We start from the raw sequence: 22,578 nt of genomic DNA, 5'->3' as shown, positions 1-22,578 counted from the left end.
CAGTGGTGTGTATAGTCCTCCAATCTGTGGTACCACTCCCATACCAAAATGTTCAAAGAATGTGTTCAGAGCTTCTGCTGTTTCCATTGTTGCTTCCCTGAGCAACCTAGGAAACGCTCCATCTGGACCAGTATAGCATGTTAACTTTGGTCCCAACTTCATTCAGCACCTCCCTACTCTCTATTTTTATCCTGTCATAATATCGTTACTCCCCCCAACTTGATTTTCACACTCATCTTTTTTGAAGGCATACAAAATACTTTGTTAGTGCCTCTGTCACTCCCTCTGCCTCCACAAGAAGATTTCTTTGTTTGTCCCTAAATGATTATCATTCCTTTCACTATCATTTTACCTTTTAAATGCAAATTTAAAAAATTGGGTTCCGTTTTATGTTACCTGCTTACCTTTTCTCACATATTTGCTTTGCCCTTTTACTTCAATTTTCCCTTACAAGGTCTGTGTTCTGCTTTATTTCCCATTGCATTCTGTACCTGATATTTGTCATAAACCCTTTCTTTTTATTTTAGTCTCTACTTCCTTTGTCGTTCATGGAGCTCAAACTTTGGATGCCTTATCTCATCTTATTCCAAAATATTTTGCTTTAGACCTGAATTATCTCTGCCTTGAAAGCCTGCTCATTTACTGTTTCCTGGCCAATCTTTGTTTCTAATCCATTTGTGCTAGATCTCTTTTCAAATAACTGAAGTTGACCATCTTCCAACTGGGTTTTTTCACAGTTCATTTTTCTTTTTCCCTTTATGTAACTACTTTTACATAATTATGTTATGAGCATTCTTACTCAGATAGTACTTGCCTGACTTCATTCTCCAGAACTTTGATCTTTCTTCATTGGGCTGGAAACATACTGGTTAGGAAAGTTCTCCTGTGTACATTTTAGCAATTCTGCAATAAAAATAGAACGTGCTGGAAAGGCTCAGCAGGCCTAGCAGCATCTGTGTTCAGAAAAACAAAGTTAACATTTTGAATCCATATGACTCTTCTTCAGAACTCAAAATGTTAACACTATTTCTGTCTCCACACAGATGCTGCCATCCCTCTGTGTAACTGTTGTAAACCCTGATCAACGTTGCCTTTTCCCTATTCTTCCTGCATAATTGGAGCCAACAACAATTAGATTAAGCAAGTCTCTGTACAGCTGCAATGCCATAACTAGATGAGAAAATTTATAACTTATTTGTAGCACGCTGCCTTCCAACACCATGGTAGTCTTATTTGTTTTTTTTTCAATCCATCTGTATAATGCTTTGGCCATGCTATTCTTTATTCTACTGCTCTATGTCCTCAATTTTCTGTGCACCATGACTTTCCGCTGCTATATTCTTGTTGTCAAATTTGTTTAAACCTTCCCAGTGCGCTGGTTAATCTTCCTGTGAGGACATAAGACTATAGGAGCAAATAAATAGGCCATTCGGCTCATCGAGTTTGCTCTGCCATTCAATGAGATCATGACTGATCTGATACTGGACATTGGTCCCAGCCCTCTTCGGGTTTAACCCATCTGGCTTGTAAAAGTCTCTCCTGCCTTAGAACACCTCCTGTTTCCCCAGAAATCTTAAGCTCGCCCTTCCATCATTATATACTTCAAAATTGCTTTTGATTTGAAGACTTCCATTTAAAGTTTTGTAGTGTTATCAACTGTCATTCATCAGAAGATGCATATTGTTACATCTGCCCTTCAATTGAAATCTTGATCTTCAGTTCACTGCCTGTAGTTTATTTAAAGAGCATGATTAATATTGAATTCCAATTATGCTTGCAAACATAAAAATGAAGTAGAGTAGATATTACTTGAAACACTAAATATCATCCAGGAAACATCTTGGGAATGTTATTATATTCCTGTAACATACACATAAACTCTGGTTGACTTTTCCACATTTGATACCCGTTCTTTGATTGATTTTGCTTAGAGATAATAATCTGTCATACAGCACTTTATCAAAACAAAAAATAAACTCATTATTACATATTTCTCTGACTGAAGATTCTAATGGTGTGTATCCAAATTCAAGCATCAGCAGATGTGAAAATCAAACAAAGATCATTCTTGCAATGTAATCAACCTTGCTATAATTTGTTCAGACTGCAATAGTATTTGTCTAACCTAATAATTTCATTGCAAATGCTGCAGGCCAAAGATTATTACACTGAGTTGAGAATGTAACATCGCGCTGGAGATAACAAATTCAAAATTCACATCAACTATTAGTTCAGAAAAAGATTTTGTTGTAGTTTCAAAGTTTAGCTGGTATGGTAAAATATATTAAATGCAATTAGCTATGTTTGATTTGGTGATTTAAGTAGGTTAGTGATTTGGCTTTTTAACCAAGGTAATTCTGCTTGATAGGATCAAGCACAATCTGCCCTTGTAATAATCAAGCCAAGTCTAAAATTAAGAATTGAACAGAATAAAAGAGTTATTTAGATTTAATGATGTAGGAGTATAATAGTTAACATTTTGCATCTCGTTGGCATACTACTTTCTGTCATAGACTTAGGGCTGACATTCTGGGCCGTGTTGAGGTCTGTAACAGAAGCATTTGGGACCTGGAAATACCAATGCCTTCTGGTGTTCCAACTTGCAATGCCATTGCTGGCACTGGCTGTATTTACCAGCGTGAAGGGGAGGTAAGGGCAGTGATCGCACCTGATCCCTGATTTAAAGGCAGTTAAGATGAGGTTGGGGCGACACAGTGGTTAGCACAGCGCCAGGGACCCGGGTTCGATTCCCGGCTTGGGTCACTGTCTGTGCGGAGTCTGTAAATTCTCCCCGTATCTGCGTGGGTTTCCTCCAGGTGCTCTGGTTTCCTCCCACAGTCCGAAAGATATGCTGGCTAGGTGCATTGGCCATGCTAAATTGTCCCTCAGTGTACCCAAACAGGCACCGGAGTCTGGCGACTAGGGGTTTTCACAGTAACTTCATTGCAGTGTTAATGTAAGCCTACTTGTGACTAATAAATAAACTTTACTTTTACTTTACTTATGATTGAAAAGCTCGTTCACGTAGGCTGTTGAGAATTTCTTCGCAGTGGGTGCAGATACAGGTGCTTGTATGAGACAGGTGAAGAAATATGGTGCAGAATGGGGAGATGGTCATGACCTCCCCAGGATATTGCGCTGAATGGAACTCGGCCATTGGGAGACAGGTGCCCTTTGTGCTGCTAAAGTGACAGGAAGAATTGACAATTATTACTCAAGTGCAGGAATTTGTCATCCTCCCAGCATTGCATGGGATAGGAGAGGGGGTAAGGCAGTCAAGGATGACTTGGAAATTGACTGAGCTCAAGGCAGGCAACAGATGACAGTGGGGCATGAATTCTGGATTTTGTTCCCAGTGGTGATGAGCAACAGTTTCTGCAAGGAGCAACACTTTTTCTGCAGGAAGTCCAGAAATCCAGGCATCAGGAGAGCAGAAGAGAGGGACCAGTGGCAGAAGGGACACACTGATCCTGTCCCCAAAATAGGATCTATTGCTGAAGAAGGAACTACCATAATTTGACCAATCTGCAAGTGGTCATAGATGTTTGTGCCCTCATCATCTTGCAGCACTGGTCACCATGTCCGACAAGTAGACATCCAAGTCACTGTGTTCTTGAACTTCTTTGCTTCTGGCTCCTTCCAAGGATCAGCTGATGGCATCCCACATAAGGCAGAACACCACTGCATCTCACAAATCACTATTACCTTCTTTGCCAACGCTGGACAGTGCACAAGAGGGGAGACATTGCTGGCACCAAAGCAGGATTCTCCTAAGTGCAGGGCATTATTGATTGAAACCTTGTGGCCTTCAGAACACTTGGTGACAACCCTGTCAGATTTATCAACAGGAAAGGCATCCATTCCATCAACACAAAAATTTAACTCTTGGAGTTGGAAAAATTTGCTGGCTCTCAGAAAATGATGCAGGTTATTTTGCCAAAAATATCTTTTAAATATAAATGTCTGGCCAGGTGCTCAGGTGAATGTTCAGTTCACGCAGTACAAATATAAAAATCTTCTGTTTTTTTTTGTTTACTCAGTATTCATTTTGTGGTTTTCATTTATTTGCCTATGTTTGGCTTTTTCAGTTTGAGAGATGTATTTAAATTTGCTTTGTCCCTCTTTTTTTTCCTCAGTCTGTCTTGTTCCAATTATATATTTTGGCTCATGTTCACTGTCAGGCTTTGGGTTTTCCTTTCTTTTTCCAATAGTTTGTCTCCTCCTTCAGTTCCTCTTGAAAAGCATTGAATTGAATGTTTCATGAGAGAAAATTTGAGATTAACAGTTTGAAACTTAAACGTTAGTAAAATAGCATTAGTGGAATAATGGGATTTCCACTGTGGGTGTGCTGATTAGGTTCTGTATTATTGGATGAACTGCAGTGAAAAACATGCAATAATGTGATAGACGAGTACATGGGGAGCATGATATAAGTACACATGGTGTGGCTCCTGTCATTACTAGGCACTCCTGCAGGGAAGTATTTTGGTTTGACCCATAAAACAACTTTTCTAACTAGAAGCTGTTCAGTGTAGCTGCAAGGGATTGGAAAGTTGCCAGTAGAGTTTTTTTTAGTGTTCTAAATCCTGTTGCTGACCATGAAAGAATGTGGTTTACAGTTTCATTTGAAAGGAACGTTTTGGTAATGGAGTGAAAGCAGATGTTTGATTTATTTAATTTCGTTATATTTTAAATCCATATAAACTCTGCAAAGTTTGTTGAGCGTGTCAGAATTAGGCCTAAGAAATTTGTAAACAAGTTCAATTCGTGCTGCTGACTCATTCAACCTATGTTATTTAGTTGTGATGCCGATTTTGTTCAATTGAAGTCAATTACAGTGAGCAAAAACTGATTTATTTTTCTGTCCACCTTTTATTTAACTTGTTGCTAGGTAGAGCTGTTGGAGGCATTTTGTTTTAGATTTATTAATATTTCTTGAACCTAGAATACATTTTTTATGGATCACAGAACAAAATGCTTGAAATTGTGCAGGCTTAAATTATTCCTGGCATGGTGACATTTATTATAGTTGTGAACAAATGACACTTGTTGTTTGTCAGAGATTTTGCACTGCAAGTTGTGTAAGTGGAAGATTGAAATAACACGGCTCATTCTATGGCGAACAAGGCAAGTAATTGTGTCTCTCAACCAATTGGATTGAAAATGAGTATAATGAATAGTGGAGCTTTTGAACCAGTGAATTATATGTAAAATTAGGTAGAGAAAGTAAAATTTATTGGATCGAGAAGGATAGAGAAAGAGACATAGAAAATGATAAAAGTTGAATTAAAACATTTTTATAACTCCAAGTTGAAGAAATGGGACTCCACACTTGTAGCTTTTAAGTTTTGTGCTGTTAAAAGAGTATGTAGAATGAAATGGACAGCCGTAACGTCCTCTACTCTGTCCTAGCTCAAGAAAGCCTGATTAAATTGGATCCTTTTTAATCATAGCCATTGGGTCTGGATCTTGCTTCCAGCAGAGGGTGGGTTGAACAGAGCTGGTTATCCCTCCTTACCCAGGCTTGTACAATTTGGGGGCATTCCAACCAAACGGTGGCAAATTGAGGGGTCTTGCCTGGATCAACACCTTTTGAGGAATCTCACTTAGGGTTTGTCATAATGATACCTTATAGTGGGTTAATACCAAAGAACTAGAAGATATGCACACATGGCATGCATTCCTCTCCATTAGTTGGCCATCCAGTCAGGCTTCAATCTTGACAGGTCAATCACTTAAAACATCTATTCATTGGTTGTCCTTTACCCCTCTGCTGTCTTCAACATTGCTGAATTACACCATCCTCATTTGGCCCTGTGGCATTTTTCATGATTCAGTTCCTACTTCTTGCAAGAGTGGCATAATGGCTGAGAATTTTCTTGAGTGTGCCCTATTAATTTGACATTTTCCCTCACTCTTCAGCTTGAGATTGGTGCAAGGGCAACAGGGCATCTGGAATCTTGGTGAAAGATGGCCATGTCTTTAACCAGTGGGATTTACAGATTTGAATATGAGACAGAACTGACTGAGAAGTAAATGCAGTGAAATAGAATGAAATTGGGTAGCAGGAAGTAAAATAAAGAGGGAAAGGGAAGATTGGATTAGAAGTCTCACAACACCAGGTTAAAGTCCAACAGGTTTATTTGGTATCACGAGCTTTCGGAGCGCTGTTCCTTTATCAGGTGAGTGACTCCTGATGGAGGAGCAATGCTTTGAAAGCTCGTAATACCAAATAAACCTGTTGGACTTTAACCTGGTGTTGTGAGATTTGTTACTGTGCTCACCCCAGTCAAATGCTGGCATCTCCACATCAAGGTTAGATTGAGACGGAGAAGAAAAAGGGGACAGAAAGGACAAGTAATTCCTTAACCTCTTTTGGATGCAAACACCAGCAACTCCAGTTTCCATATCGGTGGTTTGTGTTGTCTTAGTACGATTATCGATTTGGACCAAGCTATTGGACAATTTGTGAGCCCATTAGGAATTGGGTCAGTACTACCCAAACACATTCTTTGTGAGAACCTTTACATGGATGTTCTATCAAGTTGGCCTGGATTTAATCCAAGCCCTGTGGCTTAAAAGTGCAGTGTGCTAACCAAAAGCTCTCACTCAAACTGTCCCTATTAAACATTTTTTTATTTTTGATTAAATTAGTAATTCTACTGTCTAATTTATATGTCACTATGATTCTCAGGACTTCAGTTTTTAGGACTGCCTGATGCTGGAAGTTTTAATTTTTTAATTGAACTAATTTTTGTAGGGGACCCAAGACAAAGAGATATGCTACAGCTAACAGGTAAGATCTAGTTTTTGCCGTTTTAAAACCTACAATGTTTGTGCTTTTTTAAATTGTTGCTGAGGAGTATACTGATGAATAAGCGGCAGGTAATAATGATTAACATGAGTTTTGCGTATGTGAAGTGGGAGACTGGCAGCCTCACTCAGGCTGAGTGGGATTGTAATTTGGAGCAGTGTGGTAATTCAGTGCCGAGAGGGAGGAGGTGCTTTTTTCTTTTTGTTTTGTTTTCTTTCCTCTTGCTTTGTAACTGTTAATCTACAGGGAGAGATCCAGAGAACATCCTGGGAAGGTAAATGATATAAAGACCTACCTCGCGTAACAGCAGCAATAACCGACGGTGAGAGTTTAATAAACTTTCTTAAATAATTTAATCAGTGATAGAAATGTTGGTCAGTGGGGTCAAGTGCTGCACTTGTGAGATCCATGACGCTTCCAGTGTCGCGGACAACTACATCTGCAGGAAGTGCACCTAATTGCAGCTCCTCACAGACCGCATGGATAGGTTGGAGCAGCAGTTGGATGCATGGAGGAGCATGAAGGTGGCGGAAAGCATCATAGACAGGGGTTTTATAGCTGTGGCAACACCCAAGGTGCAGGCAGATAGTTGGGTGACCACTAGAAAGGGCAGGCAGTCAATGCAGGAATCCCCTGTGGTCGTTCCCCTCTCTAACAAGTATGCCAATTTGGATACTGTTGCGGGGGGGATGGCCTATCAGGGAGTAACAGCAGCAGCAGTCAGAGCAATGGCACCACGGCTGCCTCTGTTGTTAGGCAGGGAGGGACAAAGAGCATGAGAGCAATAGTTATAGGGGACTCAATAGTTGGGGGTGCAGATAGGTGCTTCTGTGGACGTGAAGGAGACTCCAGGATGGTATGTTGTTTCCCTGGTGCCAGGGTCCAGGATGTCTCTGTATAGGCAGAAAGCATTCTGCAGGGAGAGGGTGAACAGTCAGAGGTCATGGTACATATTGGTACGAACAACATACATAGGAAGAGTGATGAGGTCCTGCTGCAGCAGTTTAGGGAGTTGGTAAAAAGTTAAAAGGCAGGACCTCTAGGGTTGTAATCTCAGGATTCCTCCCTGTACCACGTGCCAGTGAGGATAAAAATAGGAAGAAAGTACAGCTCAACACATGGCTAAACAGCTGGTGTAGGAGGTAGAGTTTCAGATATCTGGACCATTGGGATCTCTTCTGGGACGGGTGGGACCTGTACAAGAAGGACGGGTTGCATCTAAACTGGAGCGGCATGAATATTCTGGCCGGGAGGTTTGTTAGTGTGACATGGGAGGATTTAAACTAGCTTGGCAGGGGATGGGAACCAAAGCAAAGAGGGATTAACTGAAGGCAAACCAGAGAGTAGGGCCAGTAAGACTCGGAAGAAGAGCAGGCAGGGTGTGGTTGCTGATCAAAGAGGGTCTGGAGGACTGAAATGCATTTGTTTCAATGTGAGAAGTGTAACAGGTAAGGCAGATGAACTTAAGAGCTTGGATTAGTACTTGATGTTGTTGCCATTACAGAGATTTGGTTAAGGGAAGGACAGGATTGGCAGCTTAATTTTCCAGGATACAGATGTTTCAGATTGGAAAGAGCGGGATGTAAAAGGGTTGGGGGAGTTGCACCTCTAGTTAAGGCAAGGCAATATGAGTAGCGCTCAGGAATAGGAAGGGTGTAGTCACCAGGTTGGGGGTTTACTAAAGGCCTCCCAACAGCCAGCGAGAGATAGGGGAACAGATATGTAGGCAGATTTTGGCAAGGTATAAAAGTAACAAGGTTGTTGCAGTGGGTGATTTTAACTTCCCCTATATTGACTGGGACTCACTTAGTGCTAGGGGCATGGATGGGGCAGAGTTTGTAAGGAGCATCCAGGAGGGCTTCTTGAAACAGGATGTAGATAGTCCAACTAGGGAAGGGGCTGTACTGGACCTGGTATTTGGGAATGCGCCCAGCCAGGAGGTCGGCATTTCAGCAGGGGAGCAGTTCGGAACAGTGACCACAATTCAGTAAGCTTTAAGGTACTGATGGATAAAGATAAGTGTAGTCCTCAAAAGAAGGTGCTAAATTGGAGGAAGGATAATTACAACAATATTAGGCAGGAACTGAAGAATGTAGATTGGGCGGGGGGGGGCGGGGGGGCGGTAGATGTTTGAGGACATATCAACATCAGGCATGTGGGATGCTTTCAAGTGTAAGTTGATAGGAATTCAGGACCAGTACGTCCCTGTAAGGATGAAGGGATAAGTATGGCAATTTTCGGGAACCTTGGATAACAAGAGATATTGTGAGCCTAGTCAAAAAGAAAAAGGAAGCATTTGTCAAGACTAGGAAGCTGGAACAGACGAAGCAAGTGTGGAATACAAGGAAAGTAGAAAGAAACTTAAACAAGGAGTCAGGAGAGCTAAAAGGGTCACAAAAAGTCATTGGCCAGCAAGATTAAGGAAAATCCCAAGGCTTTTTATACATATATAAGGAGCAAGAAAGTAGCCAGGGAGAAGATTGGCCCACTCGAGGGCAGGGGAAGGAATCTATACGTGGAGCCAGAGGAAATGGGCAAGGTATTAAATGAGTACTTTACATCAGTATACACCAAAAAGAAGGACTTGGTGGATGATGAGTCTCGGGAAAGGTGTGTAGATAGTTTGGGTCATGTTGGGATCAAAAAGGAGGAGGTGTTGGGGGTCTTGAAAAACATAAGGTAGACAAGTTCCCAGGGCCTGATGGGATATGCCCCAGAATACTGAGAGACAAGGGAAGAAATTATTGGGACCTTGAGAGAAATCTTTGTATCCTCACTGGCTACAGGGGAGGTCCCAGAAGATTGGAGAATAACCAATGTTGTTCCTTTGTTTAAGAAGAATAGCAAGGATAATTACAGGCCGGTGAGCCTTACATCAGCGGTCGTGAAATTATTGGAGAGGATTCTTCGAGACAGGATTTATTCCCACTTGGAAATAAGTGGATGTATTAGCGAGAGGCAACATGGTTTCGTGAAGGGGAGGTCGTGTCTCGTAACTTGATCGAGTTTTTTGAGAAAGTGACAAAGATGATTGATGAGGGCAGTGGATGTTGTTTACATGGACTTCAGTAAGGCCTTTGACAAGATCCCTCATGGCAGACTGGTACAGAAGATAAAGTCGCACAGGATCAGGGGTGAACTGACCCGGTCATAGAACAGTGGATAGCTGTGGAAGGGTGTGTTTCTGAATGGGGGGCTGTGACTAGTGGCATTCCTTGGGGATCAGTGCTGGGGCCTTTGCTGTTTGTGATATATATATAAATGATTTGGAGGAAAATGTAACTGGTTTTATTAGTAAGTTTGCAGATAACACAAAGGTTGGTAGAATTGTGGATAAGCAAATGAGGTCCGTCAGAGGATACAGCAGGATATAGATCGGTTGGAGACTTGGACAGAGAGATGGCAGATGGAGTTTAATCCGGACAGTGTGAAGTAATGCATTTTGGAAGGTCTAATGCAGATGGGAAATATACAGTAATAGCAGAACCCTTAAGAGTATTGATAGGCAGTCGGATCTATGTGTACAGGTCACAAAGTGGCAAGGCTGGAGAAGGTAGTCAAGAAGGCATGCAGCATGCTTGCCTTCATCAGCCAGGGCATTGAGTTTAAAAATTGGCAAGTCATGTTGTAGCTTTATAGAACCTTAATTAAGCTGCACTTGAAATATAGTGTTCAGTTCTGACCGCCACACTACCAGAAGAATGTGGAGGCCTTGGAGAGGGAACAGAAAAGGTTTACCAGGGTGGTGCCTGGTATGGAGGGCATTAGCTACGAGGAGAGGTCGGAGAAACTTGGTTTGTTCTCACTGGAACAACAGAGGTTGAGGGACGACCTGATAGAAGTCTGCAAGATTATGAAGGACATGGACAAAGTGGATAGTCAGAAGCTTTTTCTCAGGGTGGAAGTGTCAATTTCTAGGGGGCATACGTTTAAGGTGCGAGGGGCAAGGTTTAATGGAGATGTATGAGGCAGGTTTTTTACACAGAGGGTGCTGGGTGCCTGGAACTCGCTGGCAGGGGAGGTAGTGGAAGCAGATACGTTAGTGACTTTTAAGAGGTGTCTTGACAAATACATGAATAGGATGGGAATGGAGGGATATGGTCCCTGGAAGGGTAGGGGGTTTTAGTTCAGTTGGGCAGTATGGTCGGTGCAGGCTTGGAGGGCTGAAGGGCCTGTTCCTGTGCTGTAATTTTCTTTGTTCTTAACAATATTAGCCTTTTGAAAATGGTGCTACATTGTTGTTTTTCTAGATACCTGTTGCTAGTTGGCCATTTTTAATCAGATTTTTGTGATTTATAAGGTAAGTTTAGTTTTGTATGGCTTTTAATTCCATCTTCCTCAAATAAGTTTCAAAATTTGCTTTTTAAAAACAAATGTGTCCTGCCCTTTTTGTTGCCCTCAAAACAGGAGCATGGGTGATTGTGAAAGTAAGATGGATAACTGCTGGTGGCTGTTGACAAAGTCTGTTTTCATTATTAATGTATTTCTTGGTGGAAGTATATGGCAAATACATAATTTAGACTTGACCAGTTATTGAACTAACCTTCCTAAAGCATAAGTATTATAGACCCAAACAAACACTGTTACCTAATGAAGGAATTAATTAAAGACCACTTTGTGGTTTACTCTATCCCACAATAAAAATAAGGAGTAACAGGTTGATTAATTTAAAGTTTGTAAATTTATTAATACGTAATAGAAATTTTTTTTTGAAATTCAAATTAATACATTTTCCTATACCTTCAGTTAAGAATTTAACGGGTAAACTGTTGTAAATGGAAGAAGCAAGGCTTGACTCTTTAGCAGGCCTGTTAATATACTTATTGAAGTCAAGCATTCAGGCAAAAACTCATACAAAATCATCTTTGATGGACTGGACACAGTGTCTGGATGGCCAAAATAGTCTCCCATTTTAGGCCTGGTTTTCCCAACTCTCAGATGACCAATATTCCAGGGAGGACAAAGAAAATGCTTCTAAGCTACTCTTCTTGAAGCATGGTGACATTGGCATTAATGACTGTGAGGGGTTTGCTATCACCTGCTCAGAATAGCAACAGTTTATCCATCAAGCTTTATCATGCTTTGAGTGTCTTAATTACAAGACAGAGCGCTGAGACAGAAGGAAGAAAATCCTGCACTTCGGATCCCACTATCTCGTATGACATTCCATATCGTGTGCCCAGGTCGAAAATCTGCCAGTTCAGTTACATAAGACCCATGTCAGTGTTGCAATCAGTTTAGGGACCATTAACATTTAAAATAAATCGGAATACTTTTAACTAATAGAATTACACCACAAGATTTCACTTTATTTTTAAACAAAATAAACTTTATTGTGTATAAGAGAATGAACCAAAACAAGCACTATTCACTTAACAATATAGTTTACACCTATGTATGTCATGCATTCAGGTTTGTTTACTTTCCCCAAGAATTCTCTTATGACACATCAGTCTTAAAGATTTTTACTTCTGTAGGGACCACAATCCTCTGGAGAGTTTTCCTGAGGTCCAGCTAGTCTCAGATAGAACTTTTGTTTAGCCTCTCAATTGTCCCATGTTTGTGTTACTTTTCAATACTTCCAAGCTAATCTGCTGGTTGCTTTCTTTTGCAATAAGACACAGTGAGGCCTACTGTTGTTTTCCCATTAAATTTAAAGTTGATAATCTTCCAGCTTCTGTTCCTCATAAGATTCAAACTGAGATTAAGCCTCACCTGTCATTCATGCAGTCAATGTTGGAGTTAGTGTTTTATTCTGCTTACAGTGCAGGTCTGTAATTTATTTGTGTTATCTTCTCAGAGATGTAAAGCGAACTGGCCCCAAACTGCAACCAAAAACCTCTCCAAGCAAACACTTGCTAAGTCCCCCCTTTCTCCATGATTTAGGCTATCCTTAAACCGACCTTTAAACTCAATAAGCTTAAATCATTCATATATCCTTCCCTTACAATGTATTTAGCTAAGTAAGCCCACCAGCTGTTTACTACTTCTGTCTCTTCTAATCTGACTCTTTAGACTGCCATTTCCTTAGGTGTTCTGGCAATCACTGAAGAGCAACGTTTTAATTAATGTATCTTCATAACAATAATCTTCCTAGGATTGATCATTACCTTTAAAATATTAACATGAACCATGAATTAGATGTTCGCTACAGCAGATGTCCACGACCCTGAGCGGGTGTCATCCTCAAATTGATGCACAACTGACTCCACAATTAGGATGAGAATTAAGATGCATGCGCAAGTTTCATTTCCTTTGTAAATGTTATTGTATTTACCTACTATTTGAAAGATATTGAAAACTAATTATTATTAACCAACAACAACTTGTATAAGGCCTTTAAAATAATAAAACATCTCAAGGTGTTCGCAGAATCTTTATAGCACAAAATATGGCACCAAACCACAAAAGGAGGTAATAGGGAAAATTACCAAAAGCTTGGTCAAAAGGTAGGTTTTAAGCAGTGTCTTAAAGGAAGAAAGAGTAATAGAGAGATGGGAAATTCTAGAGCTCGGCCTTTGCAGCTGAAGACACAACCACCATTGATGGAGGAATTAAAACCAGCGACACTGAAGAAACTGGAATTATTGGAATGCAATTTTGTTTTATTCCTTGATGGGATGTGGATGCCACTGGCTGGGTCAGCATCAATTGCCCATCCCTGAAGAGTCAACCACATTGCTGTAGATCTGGAGTCACAAGTAGACCAGATCAGGTAAAGAGAACCAATTTCCTCCCCAGATGGATTTTTATGAATAGACTTTTAAATCCAGATTGTTTTACTTAATTCAAACTTTATCATCTGCTGTGATGGGATTCGAACCTGACTCCCCAGAGCATTACCCTGGGGATTGTTATGGGTGCATCTATAATGGCGCATCAATTATCTACCACTATTCACAACTGGATGTGGCAGAACTGCAAAGCTTAGATCTGATCCATGGTTGTGGAATCGCTTAGCTTTTGTGTATTACTTGCTACTTATGCAGTTTGGCGTGCAAGTAGTCCTGTGTTGCTGCTTCATCAGGTTGACATTTCATTTTTGGTTTGCCTTATGTTGCTCTTGGCATGCCCTCCTGCACTCCTCTTCAGTGAGCCAGACTTGTTTCCATGGTTTGGTGGTTATGCTAGACAGAGGGATATGTCAGGCCATGAGGTTATAGATTGTGGTTGAGTGTAATTCTGCTGCTGCTGATGACCCAGCATTCCCAGTCTTGAGTTGTTAGATCTGTTTGAAGTCGATCCTATTCAGCATTGTGGCAGTGCTGCACAATTCAGGACTCAGCCAGTCTCACATGGAGCCACTCTTGGCGAACATTGAATTGCCCCATCCAGGTTACATTCTGCACTGTTGCAACCCTTCGTGCTTCCTCCAAGTGGAGTTCAACATGGAGGAGTACTGCTTTATCTGCTCAGGGGTCACAATATGTGGTCATCAGCAGGAGGTTTCCTTGTCCATGTTTAACCTGACCCCATGAGACTTCATGGGGTCCAGAGGATATATTGAGGGCTCCCTGGACATCACCCTCTTGATTGTATACCACTGTGCCACCACCACCCTTGCGGGGTCTGCCGTACCAGTTATCTGTCTGGTTTCATTCCTTTTTATTGACTTTGCAGCAGTTTGATACAACCGAGAGTCTTGCTAGGCCTCTTCAGAGGGCATTTAAGAGTCAATCACATTGCTGTGGGTCTGGAGTCACATGTCAGCCAGACCAAGCTAGAATGGCAGATTTCCTTCCCTAGAGGAAGGAAACCAGTTGGGTTTTTATGACAATCGATAATGATTTAATGGTCATCATTAGACTTTTAATTCCAGATTTTTATTGAATTCAAATTTCACCATCTGCTGTGGTGAGATGTGAACTTGGATCCCCAGAGCATTACCCTGGGTCTCTGGATTACTAGTCCAGCGACAATATCTCTATGCCGTCCATCACCTCCACGAAAGTATTGATAAAGTTATAAAAATAGGAAAGCAGGTTTCATCTGAAGAAGAATCATATGGAATCAAAACATTAACTGTGCTTCTCTCTCCACAGATGCTGCCAGACCTGTTGCGTTTTTCCAGCATTTTCTATTTTTAATTGAAAAAAGTTCTTGTACTGCATTATAATAGACTGAGGAGCAGTTTATATCATGTGCAGTTGCAGTGAAATTGTAAGCTCTTTGTTTACAAGTGAACATATGATTTTGTTAACATAACGGAAAGAAGAAATCTATCCTTATGCTATTGCTAGACAAAATATTTTCTATGATTGAGTTGGATAGTTAAGTGAAAGTTTTGAAATGAGTAAAATGCTTTCAAATGTAGTTCATCCAGGTAATCTTAGTCGTTCATCAAGGAAATTGAATGTTTGCTCCTCTCTTCAGTGTGTTATCCAGTTGTTCCTTAAGTGAATCAGGGTTTTTTGCTTCAATTACTCTATCTGTAATTCATTGAATTTAGTGGCTCCGGAACACTTAGACACAACATGTTAATTCCGAGCTCTGTGGTCCTGAGAAATTTACAGATAATGTAATAATATATAACAATATGAATCCTAAAAGACTGTGTTTGTTAATGCTGCAACTGCAGAGGGTGCACATCCAAATATACAGTTACAGTGCCTTTGGCATCACCTTTCAGTAACATCCAGGTGGCTGCCTACATCAAAAATGTCACACATCAAACTCAGCTGGGGAAAAAAAGAATACGTCACCTCACTCTGCCTACTTACTGCCTTTCTCTCAAACCTTTTCTGCATCATGCTCCTGTCACCCTGCTCCAGACCCCTCACTACCCCATGATTGTCAAAGGGAAGGTAGCAAGCGAGCTGAGCAGGGCAGCAAGCATTTGCCAGTGGGTTAGCAGGGCGTCAACAGAGTACATGCCCACAGCAATGACGTTAGCATTAGGATGAGCTGTGTGTGTCCTTGAAAATAGAGTGGGTGCTGAGTTTCTATCCAGCATCAGAATGTACAATGATCCTAAAATTATAATTTATAGTTTAATCATATCCTCTAGTTCTCCTTCCACATTTTAAACTAAAGTAATATTCTGCGTTCATTTTTCCATATTCTTGATGATTTTGCACATTTCCAAAAGATCATCCCTTGAATGCTCATTCCTAGGTTTGAAATTCTAATTTTCTCCCAGGCCTTCCAAATACAGATACCTGACACTGGAAATCAACATTCTACTTTGTCACCAGCATTTGAATGAATTCCTACAATGCAGAAGGAGGCCATTTGGTCCATCGAGTCTGCACCCACCACAATCCCACCCTGGCCCTAATTCCTTAACCCCACATATTTACCCTGCTAATCCCCTGACACTAGGGGCAATTTAGCATGGCTAATCAACCAAACATGCACATCTTTGGACTGTGGGAGGAAACCAGAGCACCCGTAGGAAACCCACGCAGACACGGGGAGAATGTGCAAACTCCACACAGTCACCCCAGGGTGGAATTGAACCTCAGTCCCTGGCGCTGCGAGGCAGCAGTGCTAACCACTGTGTTACCATGCCGATCGTTGCCAAGTAATAAGAGAATGCTTCTCTTATTACTTGGCACCCAGAAGTGGATTTGGCTTTCAAGGTGCTCTCTATACCAGGATCACCTCCAACTCTGATATAGGGTGGAATTCTCCCAAAAAACAATCCAGTCACAGAATGATGAGAATAATGGAGTAATCTGCGCTGGTCTCGGGTGCACTCCGCACTGCAATCCTCCCATACTCGATCAGTTTTTGGAGAGTTGGGAGTTTTGTGCCAGTACTGGGTGGGGGCCAAATACGCTGGTGAGCCCAGCTTCAGAGCTCTTGGCACTGTTTTACAAGGGTGCTCTGATCTCGCAGTGCACCGGGAGACCTCCCCATACCACCACTCCCACCCCTCCCTCACCACTTCTCACATCGGTGGCATTTTTCCCCACCCCTCTCCATGGCATGGCATCCTCTGCATAGCCCTCTCCCCCATCATAGCCCTCTCCCTTGTCATAGCCCCACGTCATAGCCTCCACCCAGGCCCCAACCCCTTGGGACTGCCCAACTGGCATTGCCGGAGTGCCTGGTGGCCACTGCCTAACCATGCCCCCAGCCACCCGGGGCTTCAATGGCCTCCATTCCGCCCGACATGGCCACTGCGCCAGGTCTCCGCAAGTGGAGACCTGTAATGATTCTCGCCATTTTTGCACCGAAGGCCAGAGAAACACGTGCGCTGGGAATCGAATGGGCTATGCATATTTAAATGCTACTTTAAATATGCTAACCGGCCTCTTTCTGGGTGTGATCCGGTTCATGCCACTGGAAAGGGGCTGGGAGGATTGCAAACTGTTTGGTGCCAGGCGCGACACCGATTTTGGGCCTGCATGCTATTCTCTGCGTGCGCCAGGTGTGGTGAGGTTGGAGAATTGTCCCCATAGTCTATCTTTTAGGTTTCATAATTCAACATTCTAAAGGTGTTATTGATTTATTTCTATGTTTGTTGTCAACTCTACTAAGATTGCTAGGTTCCTTTTAACTTCATCCTTAGTTAAATGCCAAGTGGTCCTGCAGTTTATTTTTATTCCTATGTGCAGCAACTTGTATAAATTTCATCCATCATTGTCTGTCTCTTTGTACATTTTATTCGCTCATTCCTGACCTTCCTCCAATTCCACTGCCTCTTTAGTTTGACATCATATGTGAATCCAGGTCATTTTTGTAATGTAGAAAGTATAGGTTCCAGCACCAAGCACTGAATCATCCACATTGATACTTCCCTCATCCCCTCTATAACCCCAAAATTGACAATTGCTCATGAGTATTGATTTATTACTTTTAGACAGTTCCTTATCAATTTCCATGATTCATCCTGAATCCCCATCATTTTGAATTCAACCAACAGCCATTCCTGTAGAATGTTGGCAATGTCTTTTGGGAGCCAAGACTTATCTTGAGGCTTATCACCGTGCATTTTGATATTTATTTCTCCAAAAATAAAATGCAGCGGACTAGTCAGGCTGGATTTTCACCATCTGAATCCAAGCTGATTGTTATTAACTTGATTGTTGTTGTCTGACAACTTGCATTATATAGTGCCTTTAACATAATAAAATGCTCCTGTGAAAACTGTTGTACAAATTTTTACCTTGGCGGAAAGGGATCAGAACAGTTGTTTTGTTCTCCAAGAAATCCTGTGGGGACAAAAAATGTCATAATTTTAAAAATTGGGTTTCTAGGTTTTAAATGTTGAGGTACTAAATATAAAACAAAGGCGTGATGTTGAATTAATGAAAGCCATTAGGTCACAGTAGGAGTACTGTATAATGTCTGGTACCCATTATTAAAAAGATGGGCTTGAAAAATTGAAACTTTATTAGTGAAGCAAAATAGATTATGGGGAATTTAATGTTATTTTTTAAGTTTCAATATAGTAAATATTTTACGCCGGTGAGGAGGGGTCAAATGGCTTCCCTCTTTTCATTCTCGTCATTTGACCGCAACAGGGATTTTTGTTTGGAAAAGTTATACACAGTGTGATCACATAGAACCAATCGAACAGTTTTTCTGGAGTTTAACAAAGAAGGTTGGTTTTATTCTATTTAAACCAATCTGGGCAATGTAATAAGATCTGCTCCAACTTCCGCACATCCATGTGCACACATACAGACCCCAAGTCCACACACACAAATACAGATTATCGAGCATGAGAGGATAGATTGGCTAAGTTAGAGTCCATATACAAAGGATACAGTTTGTAGTTTCGCAAGTCAGCTGGCTTCTGGCTGAACTTGATGATCTTGAAAGTTCCCATTTAAAGATTTAGATGCTTTAGTCATTCTTCTCTGTTTACTGCAGTATGGAGACAAAGTTAAATTAGTAGACAAAGTCAAAACTTGTTAGTTAGGTAGAAAGAAAGGGAGGGAGGAGCAGGTGCTCCATTTAGTTCAACTGCTAGTCCAGTTCTGCTCAGAACAAAAGATGCTAAAATGACACAAAGGACTTGGGGTAATCACGTGATCTATCCAACTGCCAGAAATTTAAATATAATTGTATATTCCATTTATAACACGATTAGTGGTCTGGAGAGCTATCTTATGAAAACCAGATATTTTTGTCCAAGCAATTAACCCTTGAATGATTTGTCTTCAGCACTAGAATACTGTAAGTGGTTTCTGTGGACATCTTGTTGGTGGGGCAGGAAGGAAGACCATTCATAAACCCTAGAGGATGTTGTTGTCTGTGATGAGTTTCACAGACTTGTGTTCTCTCCATTTTGTTTGAATGTGGAATAATGTAAATTAGAGTCGGCCATCATCAAAGTCTGTCTTTTTAAATAGCCCAGTTCCTGTTTCTATCCAGTGGATATTAATCAATATTTGACATAAGCACATCTTTGTGACAAAGGACATAAAATTGAATATTGCTGAAAAGAACGACTTGATGCCAAATTTTTTGTCTTGTGCTCATCAGTACAAAATGACATATGAAGCACTCTCAATAATTTATACTACAGGAAAAAAAAGCATGCTGATTGGCCAATCAGTGTCAACTTGTGAAATGTTGTTATGATTGTTTTTAATAGACAGATTACAGATCATTCTCAACCAGCCCACACTTGGAACATTTGCTGAACAATCCTATGTGAGCTAATAGCAACCAATTTAAGATAATCAGTCAAGCTTGGCGCTTAATATGGCTCATTTATGCTGACTTGAAATTGACCTGTTCTCTCTACAAACTAACAGCAAATAGTCAAGCTTTGCACCTGTTTTGAATTCCCTGGGACATTGCGAGCCGATAGTTTCCTGTTGCTTTTTCCATGGCAATGCCTTGGCCAATGTAAACTATAACCCTTGCTTTACTATCTGAGAATTCTTCAATTTGATTGATTGACTGATCAGCCTACTTCCTGCCTGCACTATTCTGATGCCATTATTGGCTCCAAATTCAAAGTCAGAACAAAATAGAGCCTCAAAAATACTTTGTGGGTCAGCTTTTCTTGCGGTCAGTGGCAAGTGCCAAATTCTGGACCATTAATAAATCAGCAGCTTTTTTCCTATAGTGTAAAGTGTTGCGATTGTTTGAAATTTGTCATTCTTGCATTTTTCCTGATTGAGTGCAAGATGAGAAGCTTTGACAACATGTCTCTTTCAGTGATGTAACATGGAGATACAAACTATAGTTGGAGAGCATATTTACAGCGGTGCAGAGGGAGGACAATTCAGAGGGGTCGTGTAACGAGTCACTCTGGGTGGAGCTTAGAAACAGGAAAGGCGCAGTCACTATGTTGGGGGTGTACTACAGGCCCCCCGACAGCCCAAGGGAAGTGGAAGAACGGATATGTCAGGAGATACTGGATAGGTGCAGGAAAAATAGGGTTGTTGTAGTGGGAGACTTCAATTTCCCTGGTATAGACTGGAAATCGCTGAGGGCAGGGACTCTGGATGGGGAGGAATTTGTAAAATGTGTACAGGAGGGTTCGTTGGAACAATATGTAGACAGTCCAACTAGAGAGGGGGCTATACTGGACCTGGTACTGGGGAATGAGCCCGGTCAGGTCTACAAAGTTTTGGTAGGGGAACATGTGGCAAATAGTGACCACAATTCTGTTAGCTTTAGGATAGTGATGGAAAAAGATGAGTGGTGTCCCAAGGGTAAGGTGTTGGATTGGGGGAAGGCTAACTTTAGTGGGATCAGGCAGAAATTGGCAGCTCTTGATTGGGAGAGGCTGTTTGAGGGTAAATCCACATCTGGTATGTGGCAGTCTTTTAAGGAACAGTTGTTAGGGCTACAGGACAAGCATGTGCCTGTAAAAAAGAAGGATAGGAAGGGTAGGATTAGAGAACCGTGGATAACCAGGGAAATTGAGGGACTGGTCAAAAAGAAAAGAGAGGCGTATGTTAGGTCCAAGCAGCTAAAAACGGAGGGAGCTCTGGAGGAGTACAAAGAAAGTAGGAAAGTACTCAAACGGGGAATTAGAAGAGCAAAAAGGGGTCACGAAATGTTCTTGGCAGACAGGATTAAGGAGAATCCCAAGGCATTTTATTCATACGTTAGGAACAAAAGGGTTGTTAGGGAAAAAATCGGACCTCTCAGGGACAAAAGTGGGGCCTTATGCTTGGAGCCCAAAGAAGTAGGGGAGATCCTAAATGAATACTTTGTGTCGGTATTCACAAAGGAGAGGGATGTGTTGACTTGGAGTGTCTCGGAGGGGAGTGTTGAACAGTTGGAGAAAATCTCCATTACAAAGGAGGAAGTGTTAGGTTTGTTAGAGAATATAAAGACTGACAAATCCCCAGGGCCTGATGGAATCTATCCAAGGCTGCTCAGGGAGACGAGAGGTGAAATCGTTGGGCCTCTGACGCAAATCTTTGTCTCGTCACTGGACGCAGGTGAGGTCCCAGAGGATTGGAGGATAGCTAATGTGGTCCCGTTATTTAAGAAGGGTAGGAAGGATAACCCGGGTAATTATAGGCCGGTGAGCTTGACGTCCGTGGTGGGGAAGTTGTTGGAGAAGATTCTTAGAGATAGGATGTATGCGCATTTAGAAAGGAATAAACTCATTAACGATAGTCAGCATGGTTTTGTGAGAGGGAGGTCATGCCTCACTAACCTGGTGGTGTTTTTTGAAGAAGTGACCAGAATGGTTGACGAGGGAAGGGCCGTGGATGTTGTCTATATGGACTTTAGTAAAGCGTTTGACAAAGTCCCTCATGGTAGGCTAGTGAAAAAGGTTGGATCTCATGGGATAAAGGGGGAGGTGGCTAGATGGGTGGAGAACTGGCTTGGTCATAGAAGACAGAGGGTGGTAGTGGAAGGGTCTTTTTCCGGCTGGAGGCCTGTGACTAGTGGTGTTCCGCAGGGCTCTGTATTGGGACCTCTGCTGTTTGTGATTTATATAAATGATCTGGAAGAAGGAGTAACTGGGGTGATCAGTAAGTTTGCGGACGACACAAAACTGGCAGGACTTGTAGATAGTGAGGAACATTGTCAGAGGCTACAGAAGGATATAGATAGGCTGGAAATTTGGGCAAAGAAATGGCAGATGGAGTTCAATCCTGATAAATGCGAAGTGATGCATTTTGGTGGGAATAATGTAGGGAGGAGCTACACGATAAATGGAAGAACCATAAAGGGTGTAGAGACGCAGAGGGACCTGGGTGTGCAAGTCCACAGATCTTTGAAGGTGACGTCACAGGTGGAGAAGGTGGTGAAGAAGGCATATGGCATGCTTGCCTTTATAGGACGGGGCATAGAGTACAAAAGTTGGGGTCTGATGTTGCAGATGTATAGAACGTTGGTTCGGCCGCATTTGGAATACTGCGTCCAGTTCTGGTCGCCACACTACCAGAAGGACGTGGAGGCTTTGGAGAGAGTACAGAGGAGGTTTACCAGGATGTTGCCTGGTATGGAGAGGCTTGGTTATGAGGAGAGATTGGGGAAACTGGGGTTGTTCTCCTTGGAAAGACGGAGGATGAGGGGAGACTTAATAGAGGTGTATAAAATTATGAAAGGCATAGATAGGGTGAACGGTGGGAAGCTTTTCCCCGGGTCGGTGGTGACGTTCACGAGGGGTCATAGGTTCAAGGTGAAGGGGGGGAGGTTTAACACAGATATCAGAAGGACATATTTTACACAGAGGGTCGTGGGGGCCTGGAATGTGTTGCCGGGCAAGGTGGTGGAGGCGGACACACTGGGAACGTTTAAGACTTATCTAGACAGCTGTATGAACGGAGTGGGAATGGAGGGATACAAAAGAGTGGTCTAGTTTGGACTAGGGAGCGGCGCGGGCTAAT

At 41.9% G+C, this 22,578-nt stretch overlaps 1 protein-coding gene across 10 annotated transcripts in view; it reads left to right on the top strand.

Annotated features, from left to right (window-relative positions):
* Positions 1–22,578, top strand: part of pphln1 (periphilin 1) — a 153,165-nt gene that overhangs the window by 47,153 nt on the left and 83,434 nt on the right. For 6 of the 10 annotated variants that reach the window (XM_078220201.1, XM_078220199.1, XM_078220202.1 and 3 more), the window contains exon 5: positions 6,761–6,796. The exons of the other annotated variants lie outside the window; for them this stretch is intronic. In XM_078220201.1, the coding sequence (XP_078076327.1) occupies positions 6,761–6,796 (36 nt within the window). The remainder of the gene's footprint in view (positions 1–6,760; positions 6,797–22,578) is intronic. 10 annotated transcript variants of the gene reach the window in all.

This window comes from Mustelus asterias, chromosome 9 (genome assembly GCF_964213995.1).
Source record: "Mustelus asterias chromosome 9, sMusAst1.hap1.1, whole genome shotgun sequence".
Lineage (NCBI taxonomy): Eukaryota > Metazoa > Chordata > Chondrichthyes > Carcharhiniformes > Triakidae > Mustelus > Mustelus asterias.
This window is presented reverse-complemented; position numbering and strand designations above follow the sequence as displayed.